The 15035-nt window shown below is 43.4% G+C and overlaps 1 protein-coding gene across 1 annotated transcript; it reads right to left on the minus strand.

The window, feature by feature from the left end:
• Nucleotides 1-11035: 11035 nt before the first annotated feature.
• Nucleotides 11036-12678, minus strand: LOC141020832 (uncharacterized). The gene is made up of 6 exons (XM_073495778.1): nt 12595-12678; nt 12056-12524; nt 11682-11893; nt 11406-11603; nt 11175-11312; nt 11036-11092 (listed from the first exon to the last, which is right to left on the minus strand). Exons 1-6 carry the CDS (start codon nt 12676-12678, stop codon nt 11036-11038), a joined length of 1158 nt encoding a protein of 385 aa, XP_073351879.1.
• Between the last annotated feature and the right edge of the window lie 2357 nt (nt 12679-15035).

A 15035-nucleotide genomic window follows, 5' to 3' on the forward strand; every position in this document is an offset into this window, starting at 1 on the left:
CAGCCGAAAGGCCTTCCCAAAGGCGTTCTAGTATACTGTCCATGCGCGCGCCCATCCACGCTGGGCCATTTTTTTAATATGTTTTTTCACATAGATTAAATTTTTTTAAATGTTAAACAGTCGAGAAAGTCATGACAGCAGTAACACATATTTCACACATAACAATTAAATGCCATGTCTCATAACCTTGAACAAGGTGGCATTAGGAATAAACTGAAATTGCCATATCTCATATCCTTTAACAAAGTAGGATAACAAATAAACTGAAAGTGCCATGTCACATTACAATCGAACAAAGTACCCAACAACGGCAGGGAAACCTTCTACGGGACTAAAACCCTACCGATGCTAATACCTATTCCTTCTCCAATATTTTAACAATTTTCATCTTGACCTTCTCTAATATGTTCACCTTTGAAAAAATAATTTCCGCGACAATACGTGGCCTTGACGCATTAATCACTTCCTGGTTAAATTCGGATGTAACTTTTCGAGTAGATGATTTTTCATATAAAAAACTTTTTAATCCGAGTTCGTATGCAAAAGTTCTGCCAATTTTACAAATTCCAGAGAGATTTTGCAAATAAAGTCGAAATTCATATTTGTAAATTTTACCTAAAAGCATACCACATATCACATGGGAAACTAATTTTTTTTCACATTTCCATCATTTTCTTTTATTTTTTTAAACTGAAAATGCGGTCCACCGGGGGGGGTGCCTTCGGTGTATTTTTTGGGCCAAGTTTGTAATGGTGCACCGTGGGAGTGGTGCACCATTACTAGTTACTAGTTCAACTAGTAATGGTGCACCACACACACGGTGCGCCATTACAGTTTTGAAAAAAAAATAAAAGCATGCATTCAGTGGATTTTTTTGAGCCAAGTTAGTAATGGCGCACCGTGGGAGTGGTGCGCCATTCCTAGTTCAACTAGTAATGGCGCACCACACAAACGGTGCGCCATTACTAGTTTTGAAAAAAAATGTAAAAAAATTTGAAAAAAAATTTGAAAAAAAATTACTAGTGGCTCACCGTGGATGTGGTGCGCCATTACTAGTCTAACTAGTAATGGTGCACTATCCCCTGGTGCGCCATTACTCGTTTTGAAAAAAAATAATAACAAATTGTTACTAGTGGCGCACCGTGGATGTGGTGCGCCATTAGTATTTGGACACTAATGGCGCACCAACACATGGTGCGCCATTCGTATATAGTAGTGGCGCACCACATGTGTGGTGCGCCATTAATGTCAATATTATCTATAGCCCTTTTCCTAGTAGTGTACAGTCAACTCAGTATAACAGGAGCAGAAGCTTTCCATGTTGCTTCAAATGATCCATTCGTCTTTGATGAGTTGATGCAGTGTCTGCAGAATATAATAGCTGAGAAAAAGGTCCATGATGATGATGTTGTTGGTAGTAGAAGAAATGTGCATGAGGAGCCACGTGAGCCGGAACAACATGTTGATGTCATAGGTGATCCCGTGAAAGTTTCCACGAAGGGCGCCCCTAAATAGAGCACGATAAGGCGGGCAAAGAAAGATTCAAATGTTACAAAACTGGAAGACCAAAATCATTTTCTAAGAGAAAACCCGGTCCTCTTTGTGGCATATGTCGCGAAAAGGGCCATAGACGGCAAACGTGCCCCAGAATGAAAAATAAGTTTTACATTGTTTTAATTATCTTATGTTTCTCTCTTTAAAATTGTGTGATGAGTTGTTTACAATTTGTTATGTAGGAACCGGGCATAATGACAAACTTTTAATAATCAATGGAAGGCACTGGGACAGAGTTCAATTACCATGTCATACTATATTTGCAGACAATATTTTTACGTTTTATTGTCGCTTTCGTGTGAGACTAAACATAAATGTGTGTCCAACTATCAATGGTACTATTTTGTGAGACGAAATGTTATAAGTGTGGGCAAGTAATATTTTTGCTGTGCTAAAATGAATCAGTTTGCGGCTGTGATGTTATATGTACTGTTGTTGTTTGTATTCGCGGCGGTCATATTTTTATAAAAAAAATATCCCTGCCTTGTTGAGTTGGCATGATGTGGATAAAACGTGCACATGATCCCAGGGCGATTCTGGTCGCAGCAGCGGCGCTGGATCCGATGAAGATCGGCCTGGCAGCATGATTGGCGCGCCGAGGACGAATATTCGAGCCCAGCCCGTGCGGTGGCCAACAGCCGAGGCAGTGGCGGGCCCGCGCAGTCCAGCTAGTGCGGGCCTTGCGCGATTCGCTGTGCGCCACTCGCGCGTCTGGTGGCCCAGCCGCCGACCGAGCGACAGCCGCGGGCCCGGTCGCAGACGTCTCATCCTGCCCGACCGCGCAGGCACATACAACGATCCCAATGGGGATTTCTGGCGATCTGTCGGCCTATTAACAACGCGCGTCGGGCGTGTGGGCCGGCCCTTTAAGGCCTCTTCGTGTGCGGCTGGGGACGCTGGCGCGTTGTGGTGACTATGTTTAGTCCCAGCTCGCCCGCGGACAGACGCCACGACCGGTTTATATACCCGCGTCGTCGCCGTCTCACAAGCTCACTGCAGACAACTTCAATGAATGTCGTGTTGTGCGCCGTGTACTCCCCGCTCGCCAGCCGAAAGGCCTTCCCAAAGGCGTTCTAGTATACTGTCCATGCGCGCGCCCATCCACGCTGGGCCATTTTTTTAATATGTTTTTTCACATAGATTAAATTTTTTTAAATGTTAAACAGTCGAGAAAGTCATGACAGCAGTAACACATATTTCACACATAACAATTAAATGCCATGTCTCATAACCTTGAACAAGGTGGCATTAGGAATAAACTGAAATTGCCATATCTCATATCCTTTAACAAAGTAGGATAACAAATAAACTGAAAGTGCCATGTCACATTACAATCGAACAAAGTACCCAACAACGGCAGGGAAACCTTCTACGGGACTAAAACCCTACCGATGCTAATACCTATTCCTTCTCCAATATTTTAACAATTTTCATCTTGACCTTCTCTAATATGTTCACCTTTGAAAAAATAATTTCCGCGACAATACGTGGCCTTGACGCATTAATCACTTCCTGGTTAAATTCGGATGTAACTTTTCGAGTAGATGATTTTTCATATAAAAAACTTTTTAATCCGAGTTCGTATGCAAAAGTTATGCCAATTTTACAAATTCCAGAGAGATTTTGCAAATAAAGTCGAAATTCATATTTGTAAATTTTACCTAAAAGCATACCACATATCACATGGGAAACTAATTTTTTTTCACATTTCCATCATTTTCTTTTATTTTTTTAAACTGAAAATGCGGTCCACCGGGGGGGGTGCCTTCGGTGTATTTTTTGGGCCAAGTTTGTAATGGTGCACCGTGGGAGTGGTGCACCATTACTAGTTACTAGTTCAACTAGTAATGGTGCACCACACACACGGTGCGCCATTACAGTTTTGAAAAAAAAAAAAAAGCATGCATTCAGTGGATTTTTTTGAGCCAAGTTAGTAATGGCGCACCGTGGGAGTGGTGCGCCATTCCTAGTTCAACTAGTAATGGCGCACCACACAAACGGTGCGCCATTACTAGTTTTGAAAAAAAATGTAAAAAAATTTGAAAAAAAATTTGAAAAAAAATTACTAGTGGCTCACCGTGGATGTGGTGCGCCATTACTAGTCTAACTAGTAATGGTGCACTATCCCCTGGTGCGCCATTACTCGTTTTGAAAAAAAATAATAACAAATTGTTACTAGTGGCGCACCGTGGATGTGGTGCGCCATTAGTATTTGGACACTAATGGCGCACCAACACATGGTGCGCCATTCGTATATAGTAGTGGCGCACCACATGTGTGGTGCGCCATTAATGTCAATATTATCTATAGCCCTTTTCCTAGTAGTGTACAGTCAACTCAGTATAACAGGAGCAGAAGCTTTCCATGTTGCTTCAAATGATCCATTCGTCTTTGATGAGTTGATGCAGTGTCTGCAGAATATAATAGCTGAGAAAAAGGTCCATGATGATGATGTTGTTGGTAGTAGAAGAAATGTGCATGAGGAGCCACGTGAGCCGGAACAACATGTTGATGTCATAGGTGATCCCGTGAAAGTTTCCACGAAGGGCGCCCCTAAATAGAGCACGATAAGGCGGGCAAAGAAAGATTCAAATGTTACAAAACTGGAAGACCAAAATCATTTTCTAAGAGAAAACCCGGTCCTCTTTGTGGCATATGTCGCGAAAAGGGCCATAGACGGCAAACGTGCCCCAGAATGAAAAATAAGTTTTACATTGTTTTAATTATCTTATGTTTCTCTCTTTAAAATTGTGTGATGAGTTGTTTACAATTTGTTATGTAGGAACCGGGCATAATGACAAACTTTTAATAATCAATGGAAGGCACTGGGACAGAGTTCAATTACCATGTCATACTATATTTGCAGACAATATTTTTACGTTTTATTGTCGCTTTCGTGTGAGACTAAACATAAATGTGTGTCCAACTATCAATGGTACTATTTTGTGAGACGAAATGTTATAAGTGTGGGCAAGTAATATTTTTGCTGTGCTAAAATGAATCAGTTTGCGGCTGTGATGTTATATGTACTGTTGTTGTTTGTATTCGCGGCGGTCATATTTTTATAAAAAAAATATCCCTGCCTTGTTGAGTTGGCATGATGTGGATAAAACGTGCACATGATCCCAGGGCGATTCTGGTCGCAGCAGCGGCGCTGGATCCGATGAAGATCGGCCTGGCAGCATGATTGGCGCGCCGAGGACGAATATTCGAGCCCAGCCCGTGCGGTGGCCAACAGCCGAGGCAGTGGCGGGCCCGCGCAGTCCAGCTAGTGCGGGCCTTGCGCGATTCGCTGTGCGCCACTCGCGCGTCTGGTGGCCCAGCCGCCGACCGAGCGACAGCCGCGGGCCCGGTCGCAGACGTCTCATCCTGCCCGACCGCGCGGGCACATACAACGATCCCAATGGGGATTTCTGGCGATCTGTCGGCCTATTAACAACGCGCATCGGGCGTGTGGGCCGGCCCTTTAAGGCCTCTTCGTGTGCGGCTGGGGACGCTGGCGCGTTCTGGGGACTATGTTTAGTCCCAGCTCGCCCGCGGACAGACGCCACGACCGGTTTATATACCCGCGTCGTCGCCGTCTCACAAGCTCACTGCAGACAACTTCAATGAATGTCGTGTTGTGCGCCGTGTACTCCCCGCTCGCCAGCCGAAAGGCCTTCCCAAATGCGTTCTAGTATACTGTCCATGCGCGCGCCCATCCACGGCTGGGCCATTTTTTTAATATGTTTTTTCACATAGATTAAATTTTTTTAAATGTTAAACAGTCGAGAAAGTCATGACAGCAGTAACACATATTTCACACATAACAATTAAATGCCATGTCTCATAACCTTGAACAAGGTGGCATTAGGAATAAACTGTAATTGCCATATCTCATATCCTTTAACAAAGTAGGATAACAAATAAACTGAAAGTGCCATGTCACATTACAATCGAACAAAGTACCCAACAACGGCAGGGAAACCTTCTACGGGACTAAAACCCTACCGATGCTAATACCTATTCCTTCTCCAATATTTTAACAATTTTCATCTTGACCTTCTCTAATATGTTCACCTTTGAAAAAATAATTTCCGCGACAATACGTGGCCTTGACGCATTAATCTCTTCCTGGTTAAATTCGGATGTAACTTTTCGAGTAGATGATTTTTCATATAAAAAACTTTTTAATCCGAGTTCGTATGCAAAAGTTATGCCCATTTTACAAATTCCGGAGAGATTTTGCAAATAAAGTCGAAATTCATATTTGTAAATTTTCCCTAAAAGCAGACCACATATCACATAGGAAACTTATTTTTTTTCACATTTCCATCATTTTCTTTTTTTTTTTAAACTGAAAATGCGGTCCACCGGGGGGGGGGGGGGTGCATTCGGTGTATTTTTTGGGCCAAGTTTGTAATGGCGCACCGTGGGAGTGGTGCGCCATTACTAGTTCAACTAGTAATGGTGCACCACACACACGGTGCGCCATTACAGTTTTGAAAAAAAATAAAAGCGTGCATTCAGTGGATTTTTTGGGCCAAGTTAGTAATGGCGCACCGTGGGAGTGGTGCGCCATTCCTAGTTCAACTAGTAACGGCGCACCACACAAACGGTGCGCCATTACTAGTTTTGAAAAAAAATGAAAAAAATTTGAAAAAAAATTTGAAAAAAAATTACTAGTGGCGCACCGTGGATGTGGTGCGCCATTACTAGTCTAACTAGTAATGGTGCACTATCCCCTGGTGCGCCATTACTCGTTTTGAAAAAAAATATAAAAAATTGTTACTAGTGGCGCACCATGGATGTGGTGCGCCATTAGTATTTGGACACTAAAGGCGCACCAACACATGGTGCGCCATTAGTATATAGTAGTGGCGCACCACATGTGTGGTGCGCCATTAATGTCAATATTATCTATAGCCCTTTTCCTAGTAGTGTACAGTCAACTCAGTATAACAGGAGCAGAAGCTTCCCATGTTGCTTCAATTGATCCATTCGTCTTTGATGAGTTGATGCAGTGTCTGCAGAATGTAATAGCTGAGAAAAAGGTCCCCGATGATGATGCTGTTGGTAGTAGAAGAAATGTGCATGAGGAGCCACGTGAGCCGGAACAACATGTTGATGTCATAGGTGATCCCGTGAAAGTTTCCACGAAGGGCGCCCCTAAACAGAGCACGATATGGCGGGCAAAGAAAGATCCAAATGTTACAAAACTGGAAGACCAAAATCATTTTCTAAGAGAAAACCCGGTCCTCTTTGTGGCATATGTCGCGAAGAGGGCCATAGACAGCAAACGTGCCCCAGAATGAAAAATAAGTTTTACATTGTTTTAGTTAGCTTATGTTTCTCTCTTTTAAATTGTGTGATGAGTTGTTTACAATTTGTTATGTAGGAACCGGGCATAATGACAAACTTTTAATAATCAATGGAAGGCACTGGGACAGAGTTCAATTACCATGTCATACTATATTTGCAGACAATATTTTTACGTTTTATTGTCGCTTTCGTGTGAGACTAAACATAAATGTGTGTCCAACTATCAATGGTACTATTTTGTGAGACGAAATGTTATAGGTGTGGGCAAGTAATATTTTTGCAGTGCTAAAATGGATCAGTTTGCGGCTGTGATGTTATATGTACTGTTGTTGTTTGTATTCGCGGCGGTCATATTTTTATAAAAAAATATCCCTGCCTTGCTGAGTTGGCATGATGTGGATAAAACGTGCACATGATCCCAGGGCGATTCTGGTCGCAGCAGCGGCGCTGGATCCGATGAAGATCGGCCTGGCAGCATGATTGGCGCGCCGAGGATGAATATTCGAGCCCAGCCCGTGCGGTGGCCAACAGCCGAGGTAGTGGCGGGCCCGCGCAGTCCAGCTAGTGCGGGCCTTGCGCGATTCGCTGTGCGCCGCTCGCGCGTCTGGTGGCCCAGCCGCCGACCGAGCGACAGCCGCGGGCCCGGTCGCAGACGTCTCGTCCTGCCCGACCGCGCGGGCACATACAACGATCCCAAGGGGGATTTCTGGCGATCTGTCGGCCTATTAACAACGCGCGTCGGGCGCGTGGGCCGGCCCTTTAAGGCCTCTTCGTGTGCGGCTGGGGACGCTGGCGCGTTGTGGCGACTATGTTTAGTCCCAGCTCTCCCGCGGACAGACGCCACGACCGGTTTATATACCCGCGTCGTCGCCGTCTCACAAGCTCACTGCAGACAACTTCAATGAATGCCATGTTGTGCGCCGTGTACTCCCCGCTCGCCAGCCGAAACCCAAAGGCGTTCTAATAAACTGTCCATGCGCGCGCCCATCCACGGCTGGGCCATTTTTTTAATACGTTTTTTCACATAGATTAAATTTTTTTAAATGTTAAACATTCAAGAAAGTCATGACAGCAGTAACACATATTTCACACATAACAATTAAATGCCATGTCTCATAACCTTGAACAAGGTGGCATAAGGAATAAACTGAAATTGCCATATCTCATATCCTTTAACAAAGTAGGATAACAAATAAACTGAAAGTGCCATGTCACATTACAATCGAACAAAGTACCCAACAACGGCAGGGAAACCTTTTACGGGACTAAAACCCTACCGATGCTAATACCTATTCCTTCTCCAATATTTTAACAATTTTCATCTTGACCTTCTCTAATATGTTCACCTTTGAAAAAATAATTTCCGCGACAATACGTGGCCTTGACGCATTAATCTCTTCCTGGTTAAATTCGGATGTAACTTTTCGAGTAGATGATTTTTCATATAAAAAACTTTTTAATCCGAGTTCGTATGCAAAAGTTATGCCCATTTTACAAATTCCAGAGAGATTTTGCAAATAAAGTCGAAATTCATATTTGTAAATTTTCCCTAAAAGCAGACCACATATCACATAGGAAACTTATTTTTTTCACATTTCCATCATTTTCTTTAAAAAAAAATTTTAACTAAAAATGCGGTCCACCGAGGGGGGGGGGTGCATTCGGTGTATTTTTTGGGCCAAGTTTGTAATGGCGCACCGTGGGAGTGGTGCGCCATTACTAGTTCAACTAGTAATGGTGCACCACACACACGGTGCGCCATTACAGTTTTGAAAAAAAATAAAAGCGTGCATTCAGTGGATTTTTTGGGCCAAGTTAGTAATGGCGCACCGTGGGAGTGGTGCGCCATTTCTAGTTCAACAAGTAACGGCGCACCACACAAACGGTGCGCCATTACTAGTTTTGAAAAAAAATGAAAAAAATTTTGAAAAAAATTTTGAAAAAAAATTACTAGTGGCGCACCGTGGATGTGGTGCGCCATTACTAGTCTAACTAGTAATGGTGCACTATCCCCTGGTGCGCCATTACTCGTTTTGAAAAAAAAATAAAAAAAATTATTACAAGTGGCGCACCGTGGATGTGGTGCGCCATTAGTATTTGGACACTAATGGTGCACCAACACATGGTGCGCCATTAGTATATAGTAGTGGCGCACCACATGTGTGGTGCGCCATTAATGTCAATATTATCTATAGCCCATTTCCTAGTAGTGTACAGTCAACTCAGTATAACAGGAGCAGAAGCTTTCCATGTTGCTTCAAATGATCCATTCGTCTTTGATGAGTTGATGCAGTGTCTGCAGAATATAATAGCTGAGAAAAAGGTCCCCGATGATGATGCTGTTGGTAGTAGAAGAAATGTGCATGAGGAGCCACGTGAGCCGGAACAACATGTTGATGTCATAGGTGATCCCGTGAAAGTTTCCACGAAGGGCGCCCCTAAACAGAGCACGATAAGGCGGGCAAAGAAAGATCCAAATGTTACAAAACTGGAAGACCAAAAGCATTTTCTAAGAGAAAACCCGGTCCTCTTTGTGGCATATGTCGCGGAGAGGGCCATAGACGGCAAACGTGCCCCAGAATGAAAAATAAGTTTTACATTGTTTTAGTTAGCTTATGTTTCTCTCTTTAAAATTGTGTGATGAGTTGTTTACAATTTGTTATGTAGGAACCGGGCATAATGACAAACTTTTAATAATCAATGGAAGGCACTGGGACAGAGTTCAATTACCATGTCATACTATATTTGCAGACAATATTTTTACGTTTTATTGTCGCTTTCGTGTGAGACTAAACATAAATGTGTGTCCAACTATCAATGGTACTATTTTGTGAGACGAAATGTTATAAGTGTGGGCAAGTAATATTTTTGCTGTGCTAAAATGAATCAGTTTGCGGCTGTGATGTTATATGTACTGTTGTTGTTTGTATTCGCGGCGGTCATATTTTTATTAAAAAATATCCCTGCCTTGCTGAGTTGGCATGATGTGGATAAAACGTGCACATGATCCCAGGGCGATTCTGGTCGCAGCAGCGGCGCTGGATCCGATGAAGATCGGCCTGGCAGCATGATTGGCGCGCCGAGGACGAATATTCGAGCCCAGCCCGTGCGGTGGCCAACAGCCGAGGCAGTGGCGGGCCCGCGCAGTCCAGCTAGTGCGGGCCTTGCGCGATTCGCTGTGCGCCACGCGCGCGTCTAGTGGCCCAGCCGCCGACCGAGCGACAGCCGCGGGCCCGGTCGCAGACGTCTCGTCCTGCCCGACCGCGCGGGCACATACAACGATCCCAAGGGGGATTTCTGGCGATCTGTCGGCCTATTAACAACGCGCGTCGGGCGCGTGGGCCGGCCCTTTAAGGCCTCTTCGTGTGCGGCTGGGGACGCTGGCGCGTTGTGGCGACTATGTTTAGTCCCAGCTCGCCCGCGGACAGATGCCACGACCGGTTTATATACCCGCATCGTCGCCGTCTCACAAGCTCACTGCAGACAACTTCAATGAATGCCGTGTTGTGCGCCGTGTACTCCCCGCTCGCCAGCCGAAAGGCCTTCCCAAAGGCGTTCTAGTAAACTGTCCATGCGCGCGCCCATCCACGGCTGGGCCATTTTTTTAATATGTTTTTTTCACATAGATTAATTTTTTTAAATGTTAAACAGTCGAGAAAGTCATGACAGCAGTAACACATATTTCACACATAACAATTAAATGCCATGTCTCATAACCTTGAACAAGGTGGCATAAGGAATAAACTGAAATTGCCATAGCTCATATCCTTTAACAAAGTAGGATAACAAATAAACTGAAAGTGCCATGTCACATTACAATCGAACAAAGTACCCAACAACGGCAAGGAAACCTTCTACGGGACTAAAACCCTACCGATGCTAATACCTATTCCTTCTCCATGATTTTAACAATTTTCATCTTGACCTTCTCTAATTTGTTCACCTCTGAAAAAATAATTTCCGCGACAATACGTGGCCTTGACGCATTAATCTCTTCCTGGTCAAATTCATATGTCCAGCGATCTCCGTCCTAGTGTTTTATGCACCACATCACAAAAAGTCCACAAGACACTCTGCAATAAACACGTGCGATCAGCTTAGGACGTAGCATGCACTTGCTTGTACTAGTTGTATGCAGTATTAACTTACCCATCTTTTTGTCTCGGCATTTCATACTCATTTATTGGCCATGAAAAGTAGAGTTGGCCTCCATAATATCCTTAGAAATTTCAGCTCTCTGAAATAAATTAACGAAACCAGAAGTTAATGTATGAGCACCCAATATTTTTCTTAATGCGAGTGCGAAAATTATAGCGTACCAGGGTGGCAATCATATTGTGAATTCTTTGGCTAATTGCGCCATTAGAATTTGAGTCAAGAACTTGAAACTCCTCCTTGACCGTGTGCATCACTATGGTTATCCAATGAATCTCGTTAACGTGCATAGGAAAATACGCCTACATAGCAACCAAATTATGTTAGTGCAATTAAACACTGCACTCCTCTAAACACTATTGACTAAGAAAAACTAATACATATGAAAGCAATACCTTGTCCCGTCTGAAATACTCATCCATTACTCTCGTGAGCACTTTTGTTTTCTTTGTAAGGTTCTCTGAGTTTAGATTATTTACTGACTTGGTCTTTCCCCTTTCCCTATTCAACATAAATTTGGGGAACCACGTTGTTGATATGTAACGATCAACAAAATCACAGTGTTGTAGGTGTTTGCAATATGCATTGATGATCTGCATACATAAACAACAAAATTCTGTCAACTTCTGAAGTACAAATAAGGGTTTTGTTAAAAACAAATTCGTACTTACAGCGCCATTCAACCATTTAAACGTCAGGACATCATGAAGCATAGCTGGCGTGCACGTGTCCCCATCCGGTGGCGGCACATCAACCATGGTTCGGTCCGCATGCTTCTTTGACGATGCAAGAGTCTCAACAAAAACTTTGGCTGCCTCTATGTGATCCGGAGTATTATTAAGAGAACTTGCTAGAATTGAATGTGGTGACGATGCAAACAGATCTAAAGCAATGTAGTTACGGTCAGTTAAATAATAAAAAATTACATAACGCGTGAATGAATAATAAGTAGTATTTGACTTACTTTTTTTAACACGTTTCTTGCGGGTAATGAGAAGGTCGTAGGGGGATTGGCAATATTTTGATGGATTTCGTTTGCGTTTACCTTCATTGTCCTGACTGCCTTCACCATTACCTATGTTGCTCTTTGCCGGGAAACTCTCAAACGTTTCTTCGGACTTTGTTGGTGACAAACCACCTATAGACTCACCAGAAATATAAGCAATCTGCGGGGTTCGGGACATAGACGGAAAGTCTTTTGTCCGTACAGTTGATGCCGAAGATGGAGAGTTTCCATTATCGTCTATAATGAAAGGATCAGTAGCTTCACCTTTACCGGGTGTCGTCGCCGGAGCACCCGTGTCATCAACGGGCACGGAGGTATCATTCATACCCGTGAAAGATGTTCCTATCTTTACATCCGTAGGTGATTCAATATCTGGCCAATATTTTGATGACTTGTACTGGCCATTCTCCATTCCAACTCCTTCACCTACATCATCAAATTCGTCAACGTTGTCCCTCTTATTGGGTTTGTAAATCACACCTTCCGTGTTCAACCTTTCCATTACCATCTACAAACACAAATGAAACACGATAAGTAGTTGAACAATTAAAACACATTCAATACAACTTCTAAATTACCTGTCCACATCTTACGGGTATATTGAGAACCTCCTTGTGAAGCAGCTTTATGTATGTCATCACACGGTCCATACTATAATTCATGTTCGATGAAACCGCCGACGTGCTTGGCTTTCTACTCCTGCCACCACCTTTCCGTTTAGTTTTCTTCGTTTCTTCCTCTGGGACAGTCCCTTCACGTGCAACCTTAGCACGTCTGTACTCTTCGCTAATGCAGTTTTCAATCTGTACGACAAACAATAAAATGAATTAAATAACGAATATACTTATTCACACGTGAGCCCACGGTTCGTGAGCCCGGTTCGACCCACGAGGCCCCGGCCGGCCCCCTTGGCTCACGAACTGGGTCGAATGCCGCCATGGGTCCCGGTTCGTGGCCGAACCGGGACTAACGGGTTGGCCAGGCCCGAACGAAAGCCCTATTTTCTACTAGTGTTAATTACTATGTGGAACCAATAAGGACTATACTTATTGACTTACATTGCCGGTACCCCGCCCGTGTATGTTGTCATAGTCGTCTCGCTTTTTTCCTTCCGTTTCTGGCCAGTTAAGCATTAGTGGGTATTCACGAGACAAAGGATCAATTGCATCCACACCAGTTGGCTCAAGTTTTTTCCAGTATATATACTGCATGATAGTAAACACAATTAGTCAGATACATACATCACATAAAAAATAAATGTACATACAACTATTACGAAATGACTTTTACCTGAAGAAGAGCCAAGTTCCCAATAGGCCACTTGAATTTTTCAAGATCTTCGACCTTTTTTTAATAGCATCCATGCACACCCCCAACGTGAAACCGTTCCAATTGTATGACTTGATAGCATTGACGTCCTCCACCATTTTGTAATAACGATAAGGAACAAACTTGGTGGATTGTGGTGCTAAGACTGTACCCATAAGAACCAGTACGGCCCTTCTCACAAAATCATCATCATATGACTGACTATCAACAATATTTTTTATCAAGTCGTCGATGAGGATTAGGCCTGTTCTTTTGTCTAGAAACCGATTCGGAACAATTTTTTTGGCGTCTAGTTGTACTGTTGCTATCATGCTATTGACATCATCACACTCGTTACGTAGCCCGAATATGTCATAAACATCTTCATTAAGCACATTGATGCCGTCAGTATTTGGCCGAATAATAAATCGCTTTCTACTACTATCATACGTTGTAATCATAAATTCCAATAAATTTTTCCTCATTTTCACTGAAGGAATTCTCAACATACTGTCCAAATTTGTGCCACGTAGCATCATGCGTTGTCCACATGCACAGTGCGCCATTAGTGTCCATATTGGCTCCAGCTGTTTTTGTAGTAGTGTCTAGCCTATGTGAATATGGTAATGAATCTGTTCTATCCAGACTATGCTCTCCGGTTTATATAGACACCGGAGAGATGTAGGGTTACATGAGGTCAGTTACATAGGAGGAAATCTTCATAATAGGTCGCCTAGCTTGCCTTCCACGCCAAGTAGAGTCCAATCCGGACACGGGTATTGTCTTCGGCCTTCGTATCTTCACAGCCCATCGGTCCGGCCCACGGATAACAGGCCGGACGCCCGAGGACCCTTAGTCCAGGACTCCCTCACCCGCCGCGAGCCTCAACATTCATTAGACCACATACATCAGTATGTATGATTTCCAACAAATCTGTTGCTCTCTCCATTGTTCCGGAGAACGGCGTTCTAGTCATCTTGCCCATGAGGCATGGTTCGCAAGTACCAAGTGATTCATAATCAAGTGATTCCAAAAGTCCATCAGAATGGAGTTTCTTCATGCGCTTTACACCAATATGACCTAAACAGCAGGGCCACAAATAAGTTGTACTATCATTATCAACTCTGCATCTTTTGGCTTCAATATTATGAATATGTGTATCACTACTATCGAGATTCATCTAAAATAGACCACTCTTCAAGGGTGCATGACCATAAAAGATATTACTCATATAAATAGAACAACAATTATTCTCAGGTTTAAATGAATAACCCTCTCGCATCAAACAAGATCCAGATATAATGTTCATGCTCAACGCTGACACCAAATAACAATTATTCATGTCTAAAACTAATCCCGAAGGTAGATGTAGAGGTAGCGTGCCAACCGCGATCACATCGACTTTGAACCATTTCCCACGCGCATCGTCACCTCGTCCTTAGCCAATCTTCGCTTAATCTGTAGTCCCTATTTCGAGTTGCAAATATTAGCAACAGAACCAGTATCAAATACCCAGGTGCTACTGCGAGCATTAGTAAGGTACACATCAATAACATGTATATCACATATACCTTTGTTCACCTTGCCATCCTTCTTATCTGCCAAATACTTGGGGCAGTTCCGCTTCCAGTGACCAGTCCCTTGGCAGTAGAAGCCCTCAGTCTCAGGCTTAGGTCCAGACTTGGGCTTCTTCACTTGAACAGCAACTTGC

This window comes from Aegilops tauschii, chromosome 3 (genome assembly GCF_002575655.3).
Source record: "Aegilops tauschii subsp. strangulata cultivar AL8/78 chromosome 3, Aet v6.0, whole genome shotgun sequence".
Lineage (NCBI taxonomy): Eukaryota > Viridiplantae > Streptophyta > Magnoliopsida > Poales > Poaceae > Aegilops > Aegilops tauschii.

What these genes read in the sequence shown, in the direction of transcription:
- LOC141020832 (XM_073495778.1), bottom strand. Translation starts at nt 12,678, where the DNA reads ATGAATTATAGTATGGACCGTGTGATGACATACATAAAGCTGCTTCAC. An exon ending in TTAAATGGTTGAATGGCGCT is followed by an intron (nt 11,604 to 11,681) that starts GTAAGTACGAAT and finishes TTATGTATGCAG; the next exon opens with ATCATCAATGCATATTGCAA. An exon ending in AGTATTTCAGACGGGACAAG is followed by an intron (nt 11,313 to 11,405) that starts GTATTGCTTTCA and finishes GTTGCTATGTAG; the next exon opens with GCGTATTTTCCTATGCACGT.